Source organism: Phalacrocorax carbo, chromosome 8, assembly GCF_963921805.1.
Source record: "Phalacrocorax carbo chromosome 8, bPhaCar2.1, whole genome shotgun sequence".
Taxonomy (NCBI): Eukaryota; Metazoa; Chordata; class Aves; order Suliformes; family Phalacrocoracidae; genus Phalacrocorax; species Phalacrocorax carbo.
Genome location: NC_087520.1, coordinates 23,006,851 through 23,014,778, shown reverse-complemented (window position 1 = coordinate 23,014,778; position 7,928 = coordinate 23,006,851). Strand labels below are relative to the sequence as shown.

At 47.2% G+C, this 7,928-nt stretch overlaps 1 protein-coding gene across 1 annotated transcript; it reads right to left on the bottom strand.

The window, feature by feature from the left end:
• Nucleotides 1-335: 335 nt before the first annotated feature.
• HERPUD1 (homocysteine inducible ER protein with ubiquitin like domain 1) lies at nt 336-7,365 on the bottom strand. The gene is made up of 8 exons (XM_064459096.1): nt 7,194-7,365; nt 6,084-6,161; nt 5,930-6,004; nt 4,678-4,799; nt 4,201-4,323; nt 3,232-3,579; nt 1,963-2,068; nt 336-1,334 (listed from the first exon to the last, which is right to left on the bottom strand). Exons 1-8 carry the CDS (start codon nt 7,323-7,325, stop codon nt 1,167-1,169), a joined length of 1,152 nt encoding a protein of 383 aa, XP_064315166.1. The 5' UTR covers nt 7,326-7,365; the 3' UTR covers nt 336-1,166.
• Nucleotides 7,366-7,928: the final 563 nt, after the last annotated feature.

Here is a 7,928-nt window from a genome sequence, read left to right as displayed (position 1 = left end):
CCCTTAGCCAAGATAACACACTGCAAATCAATAAGGAGTCACACACCAGGCTCACGGCATTAAACTCCAAACCCCACAAATACCTGCAGAATTACCTGCTTCAATACATCCAGCAGCCTTCAGTGAGCAAATACAAGCTACAAGCTCTCCAAGACACTTTAAATACTAAAGGTTGCTGAAGAATACACTTAAAGGAGCCACATTTAAGGCTCTGCAAGCCTCTTTTCCTCTCACATCCCTGCTCATTTATCATGGTTTTTCAATAAAAAAAGCTGAGAACACACCCTGTGCTACCTGCACAGGTAGTCCTCCAGTTGCTGTACAGTGTATGCAAGTATGGATAAAAATGCCTGCAAGTTTTATTGCAATCAAAGTCCTTAAACATACCAGAAATTAAAGGGAACACAACGAAGTAACACAAGAGTTGCTGTGGAGTGAGAACAGAGTTGAATACAGATATTAGACTGCTTTAACTTTGCATCCCAAAGCAGTGAAGTTTACATCTTACATAAGTTCTTGCTAGATAGAGCTGAACATGCTTACTCTTCTCCCATGATTTGGGAAGGGGGAAATTAAGGTTTAAGTTTAAAGTATCTAGATTTGTCAACATTAAATTTAGCCTGCAACTCCACTGAGTTAAGTAATACCTTATTGTAAGCCCTCCACTTTGTCCAATAGGGAAATTGCACTGCACATCCTTCATAGGAAAATATTTACACAGAAAATTTAAACTATTGTTGAAGCAATTTAACAATAGATTTTTAGGAAAAGTCTGCTAATGCATATCTAGCAATTTGAGATCCTACACTCAGTGTAATTTAAATAGCATTTGAAACATTCCAACAGGAATCACATTGCACAGAAGCAGCAATTTGCTTCTCTAACATTTTTGCACACATGCTTAGAGCCTGTGCATTTAGTGCACAAGTACACAATGCCAAGCCTCTACACAGGTACCTAATAAATTCTGCAGAACAAAGTTCTTTGTAATGAAGGCAAGCATCTTAGTCTCTAGGCTGTAATGACTTAAGGCTTCTTGCAGCTTTGTTTGCTTGGTCAGTGAAAGCCAGAGAAGTGCCATCCACTTTCACTCCTGGTTTGGAGTTGGTATCCAATTCACTCATACTAAATCCCGTTGCAGTTTCAGACAATTGAGTGGTGACAAGTCAGTTGCGGATCACTCTCGGCCCTTCTGGAAGGAGGGATGCAAAGAAAGTCTTGAAAAAAACCCACGCTGTGCTCATAAATGAAGGGGTGGCCTGCTGCAGTTCTTGTAAAATTTGTCCCTCATCAGGAGATGCCTCCAACTCATCTGCTCCACCTGCATCTCCTCCCTGCCAAAATAAAGGCTATTGGTAAGTGAGATCATTGCAGAAGTGAGAAGAATCAGGTGTCAAACAGCATGTTTGTTACCCAAATGTCATTATCAGAACACAAAGCTTGCAAGAGTCCCCAGACAACCACAAAGTCAAACACACCTAAGCTGCTGTTACTGGTTAACTCATGCTGTGTGTCCAAGCACACTGCCTAGGACAGACATGAAGCACCAGATCAGGTGAACTACATATGCACTTACAGCTAATTAACTCCGAGGGACATCAACCAGAAGTATCAGCTGGAAAATGCAAGACTCAGGTTGCTTCTATACTCAAATCCTACCACTGAGGTACTAGTCTAAACCCTGTCTTCAGTTACAGAACCTGCTCAGCCTGTGGTTCTCTCCATTGCAGCATCCTAAGGGACAGAAGCAACTAAAGGATAACATTCAGCCTTAAATATTTTGTAGAACAGAGGAGTTAGCTACACCAAAGGAGGACTGAGGCTGGCAGTTATTCCACCATGGAAGACAACTTCTGACGGAAGTTTTGAGAGAAGTTTTTGCTGCTACCTGTAATTAGTAAACTGGAATTAAACTTCACAGGGTTTCATGCTCATCATTTAAAAAAAATACCAAGACAATACCTGTAAGTTATTGTTCTGGTCCTGGTTGATAGCAGCTTGAGGAGGAACATTGCCTGGGACAGGCTGAACTGGTCTTCGTCTAAATGGAAGCCATCCAACATGATGCCTGGGGAAAGCAACAGATTTTTATTAATATCAACTAAATATTACTTCTTCCTGTTACACCAATACAGTTCAAGTAACATCAGGCTGCTCAGAGCTGCCCAGTAAGTACTTTCAAAGCCTCCTGTCAGCAAATCATGAGGTAGGAGGGGAAGACTGAGCATCTGCTTGCATACAAAGTAAGCAGCACTACATCCAGGTTTGTATCTACTTATAATCAGGGATCAGCCTACTGGAGCACACTGCTAGAGGTACAGCCAGCCAGCTTGTTTACCATGTTACATACACCCTGGGTAACTCTGTACTCACTAGAAAAGGGCACAGAGAACATGGAAAACAGAGCCCTACCTTACCAAAAGGTAACAGGCCACATAGACCTCCTTAGTGCAGGTGCTGTAAAGGTACAGACCTTCTTTGTAACCCACAATATAAGCTGTTCAAAGTTACGCTTTAGAATTATCAATAGTAAAATTCAAGGACTGTTATTGAAACCATTATTAACCTTCACTCTCCAAGTCTACAGAGAAGAGCTGATCATTTGACCTCCTCCAGCTTCAACTCTAGACCCACCAACAGGAATTCAGAAGCCTATATCACTTGTTTCACTGGTGCTCAAAGAGTTTAAGGGGGCAGATTATCCTTCTCAGACAAGATATCCCAAGCATGTCAACTGACAGCCCTAAGACTTAGATTTCAGGACACTGCAGTCTAGCTCTACTCTCCAGAGGCAATGCAAAGCAGAAAAGGCCACAGGGGTACATGACTCAGCAGGAGCAACGTCCTCTCTCCAGAGTTAAAACACTTGATTCCCCTATAAGCACTTATCGTTTACTTCACTGAACCTACATGTCTCCTTTACACTGCCAGGCTGCTGGGGCTTTACACCAAGAGCTACTTCAGTTTCAAGTAGTCTTCTTAGAAGAAAGCCAGCCTCACCAGAAGCATTAGTACAAAAACCAGGTAAGATCACCTGTTCTTCACTTAATCCAGGCATACGCTATACTTATATTAAATCCCAAATTGTGCCAGGATAGAGGGCTGATTCATCCTTTCCAGGTACAAGAGTCCTATGAAGCACAACTGCGAGAAAGCTGACCCCAGCACAGAGCTTGTATTCAGAAATGTTTCACTGAAGTACAACAGTAGATGTTAATAACACATACTTACAGATACATCAGAACAGTGCCACCCATAACCAGGAGGAATCTGCTGACACTGGAGTAGAAATAGATGATGTTGACAAAAACATAGAACAGTGTTGCTGAGTAGAGCCAGTCCAACCAATCCCGATTGCCACCCTCCTCCTCTTCTTCCATGAGGGGACCCCTTTGGGCATTCATCTGCAAGTTCTGGTTGGCCGCTGCATTAACCTGGCCAGCAGCATTTTGGTTTCCAGGCTGATTTTGTGCAGGAAATGGGTCTGGGAGAGGAGCTGGGGGTGTCACCGGTGCCACCTGTATCTCTTGAGAATGTTGTGTATGGGAAGAGTCAGCAGATGCAGCAGTAGAAGCCAAGCTGAAATCAGAGAACAAAGTACAGAATAAAGCTTAGTCGAATCCTTTCACACTTGACAGAGGAACCAAAAATCTGTCCACCTTTAAGTATAGGGTCAGATCACATGCAAGTTTAGAGGCTACAGAAGCATTAAACACAAGTTTTTGTGCTACCCATGACAAGTTGCATAGTGACTTCAGCAAGACAAAACAGGCACCTTCCACTTTATGAACAATAATTTGCATACTTGACAAAAAATTCTTTAGCGCAATCTACAAATAGTCTAGAAGGCTGCTGCAGCTTTACCTTTGTCACTGATTTCCAGCCAGTGCTCTGTGTGCTACCTAAGCAGTTAAAAAAACAGTGAGAAGCTAAGGCTCATCAGCAGGATTACATTTACCCTACAGACACCAGCTCTCCGAATCAAAAAGAGTCAGAGATCTGCAATTTGCAAGATTCAAAAGCACTGGCCTAAAGAGCAAACCAAGCACCCCAGCACACTAGAGGTACATTCCCACACCATTCAGCACAAGTTACAACAAAGTCTTCCAATCATACTACATCAGAAGAGGAAGAACTGCCAGAAGCTTTCTCTTTTCTTGTATTATCGTTTCTACTGGTAGCTTTGGACAGAAAACTTACTATTGCATGTAATACTGTCTTGCATAAATCTGCTGAAACCAGGACATCTGAAGCACGCTGTAGGCTGTATAAGCAGAGAAGCCAGGAGCCACGCTTTGGAAGGGATGCAGAGTTGTTTCAAGCCTAGGTCAAAATTTCAAGACTTTCATTAGCAAATACTGGACAAACTGCAAAAGTCATCTATTACAGAACAACATAAATAGCTTCTGTCATTTTGTGCATCCAAATGCAAAATTCTTCCTTCTAGAGTATTAAAGACCTCTCTTTAAATAATTAATGTTTATATGAATAAGGGACTCTTCCACTAGAAGCAGCACATTTTCCTTTAGCTTCTTTCCACTAAAGCTTTTATATGCATCCCCACCATCTTCGGCCCTCATTCTGTGGGTTTAAGACAGCATGTGTGGCATAAGGGGCTGGCATCCAACACAAAGCCAACATTTAAAAAATCTTAGTGATTAACATAATTTTATTTACCTGTTACTGGCTTCTGCTGAAGATTGGCCACCAGAAGAGCATCTCAGTCTTTCACCATTTGAGGAAGGTACCAATGGTTCTTGACTAGCTTCTGACAATAACTTCAGCTGATCAGCTTTAACCTAGGGACAGCAAAGCAGTTAGCGAGGTTTACTCAGTACTCTACACAAGCCTTATGCAAAAAGATTACACCACACTGAACAAGCTCTTCTTTTATAACTGCTACACAGTTCATGCACTTTGTCCTTCACGGTACCTCTAGGCGCTGCCACAGTACTAACACAGCTCTTGGCATCATGCTACCAGCACCTCCATCAGTATTTTAAAGCTCAAAAAGTAAATGGCATGTAAGAATAACTCGATATTACTCTTCACTTTCACCAGATCTACACTGTATTTTAGCTTTTTTCCCCCACATACAGTCAGGTCCATCTGATCATAAAAATGTAATTGGAAGAAAGAGGGACCACACAAGACAATCTGACTCCTTGGCTATGAGGAGTTTGTACTTGCATACAAAAACTGCCATGCACAGCCAGAAATCAAGAGCTGCTCTGTTGTGATGCGTCAGTACAATATTGAGAGCAAAGCTGGCTCACATATTACAAACACCAGACATAAGCAGGATAAGCTCCAGTTGCCTATAACAGGCAATATAAACACCTCTAGATACAATAGCATGTCCACTTGAAAGCAAAAACTGGTCTTCAATGCAAGTGGCCAAAACCAGTAAGTACTCTGTTCAAGGACTAAGCATCATCCTTGGCTTCCTCTCTACAGGCTGAGTCATTAATGAGAGCAGTTAAAACATCTTCAGCAAACAGCCACCTTCCTTCCCCACATCCCAATTACAGATCAGAACCACTGCCACTCTAACTACCGTATTCTGCCCACAAGCACAGCCTCCGTCCAAAAGAGCCTGGGACACAACAGGTCATACTCTACTTAATAAAACTGAATTTACCAGAAAGCATTTCTCCTCTGAGCTGTGTGTTAGAATTAGACTTTGGTTTCTATCTTGCTTAACAGATGCCATGAGAATCTCTACCAATGAACTGCAGAGTCGATTTTCTACTTGGCTTAATCCAAACGTGTTCTCACATTCCTAACCAAATTATCACAAAGTAATACTACCATTGCATTGGCAGGAAAAAGCTGCTGTATCAGTGAATTCTAAAAAAGCCATTCAGTATTTCCCATTTTCAGTCACAACCCCAGGATTCAGAGTAGTATGTTAACTTAGCATGAGTACCTCTGCATTGGTTTCTTGCACATTTGCAGGAGCCTTGAAGTTGTATACCAAATGTAGGGCATGCAACTCCCCATGCTAAAATGTAATGGGAGACATGTTAAAATATATCACTTTTCTTTATATATTTCAGCACAGAATTAAAAAAAATTTATACCCTTGGCAGCAACTCTCTCAGATAATGATGATCAAGCAGCAGCTTCCCAGAATAAATCAGCTTTTGGTCCTCTTCAGGCTTTAAAGAGAGAAAACAAAGAATAGGACAACTTGCTCTGCCAAGCACATGCAAACATTAACTGATGCAACTTACAGCTGGATAGACAGAGGCATGCAGCCAGAAGCACCCAATGCATTGAGCTGCACAGCTAAATTCAGCTTATGAGATAAGAACAACTGAATACTGAAGTGCAAGCTTGTCACCACCGAGGTCTAAATCAGCAGGAGGATATAAAGCATCCCTTTGGCAAAGAACTTTGTTACATGCTGTCTCTTTTACAGTGCGGACAAAAACATTTGTGTTTCTTAGAAACAGGCTTGAAGTACAATCAAATCTGATCAGTACTGGAGGTGGTGTCATATAGATCTGTTATGCTCCACCAGATGAACCCCAGCAGCTGTTTGCCTGGAGCCTTCCTGCTGCAGCGCAGCAGTCAGTGAAAGCACACTAATCTTTTTGTGGGCAATCACCTCGCTCCTCGGGGAAGTGAAGCAAAGCAGCATATCCTCCTGCCAAAACTCTGCCTCTCCGGTGCCGCAGAGCGCAGCAGCACAGCGCTTGTGAGCCTCCCCGCTGTCAGCTCACCAGACCCGTGAAAGGAAGTCAAGACTTCTGCATTTTCAGCGTCAGCCATCTCCACAAGCCCAGTGCCCTCGCTATGCGCAGGCCGGGCCGCCACTCCTTCAGCGGGAAAGAGCTTTCAAAAAAGAACCACCCCCGCCAGAGGGGGCCGGGCGCTGCCCCCCTCCAGCCCCGGCCTCGCCCGCTGCGGCCCCGAACGCCCGCAGGACACGCGGGCCCAGGGAGGTCAGTTAATATTTAACGGCGGCCGAAGCAGAAACCAAGTCCCCGAGGGGCCACAGGCCCGCCCCGACGGGGTGCGAGATGCCCCGGGGGAAGAGACGGCAGGGCTCGGCCGGGGGAACGAGCGGCGGCCCCGGGACCCCGGCGCGGCCCCGCGAGGTTGCACCGCTCCCGCCTCCGCCTCAACCGCTGCGCGCGGCGGCGGGAAGGGCTCGAGCGGCAGGGGGGAAGTTGTCGCAGACTCACCGGTGCCTCGGGTACGAGGCGGCGCAGCTCGGCCTTGAGGCGGCGCACGGTCCAGGCGGGGGCGGCGCGGAGGCGAAGGTCGGGGTGCCGCTGCATGGGGCTACGGACGAGCAGTATCAGCGGCTCCTCCATGACGACCCCGTCACGACTATCGGCAATAAACAGAGAGGACAGAGGGCCCGAGAATTTTATAGGGGCCCGCCGGCCCCGCCCCGCCGCAAGGGCCGCGGTGGCTGCAACTGATTGGCCGCGGTGGCTGCAACTGATTGGCCGCGGTGGGAGCGGGGATGGGGGCTGCCACGTAGGCCAATGGGAGGGAGCCCCGCATGCGGCGCCGAGGGAGGCGGAGGGGCTGATTGGGCGGTGTTGTGGGGGCGGGGCTCCGGTGGGGCCGGCGCGGCGTCACCATGGCGACCGTGAGCGGGCTGGGGCTGTACGGTGCTGACGGCCATGACGGGGCGGCGGAGCCGGAGCCGCTCTCCCCGCCGGGGCCAGGCCCTGCCCGCCCTCCTCCCGCCCGCCCGCCCGCAGGCAGCGGGGCGGCCTCACCGGGCCGCCGTGGCCGCCCGACCCCCCTGACCCGCCCCGGGCCGTGCTGGGCCTGAGGGACCCGAGCCCGCCCCGCCCGCCAGGCCGCGGCCTCACCGTGCCCGGCGCCGCCGCCCCTGCGGCACCAAGCAGGGAGGGGAGCCCGTTACCGGGGCTCTGCCGCGGCTGGCCTTCAGACAGCCGGCC

What these genes read in the sequence shown, in the direction of transcription:
- HERPUD1 (XM_064459096.1), bottom strand. Translation starts at nt 7,325, where the DNA reads ATGGAGGAGCCGCTGATACTGCTCGTCCGTAGCCCCATGCAGCGGCAC. An exon ending in TGCAAGAAACCAATGCAGAG is followed by an intron (nt 4,800 to 5,929) that starts GTACTCATGCTA and finishes TGCTGTCCCTAG; the next exon opens with GTTAAAGCTGATCAGCTGAA. An exon ending in ACCAGAACAATAACTTACAG is followed by an intron (nt 1,335 to 1,962) that starts GTATTGTCTTGG and finishes TTATTTTGGCAG; the next exon opens with GGAGGAGATGCAGGTGGAGC.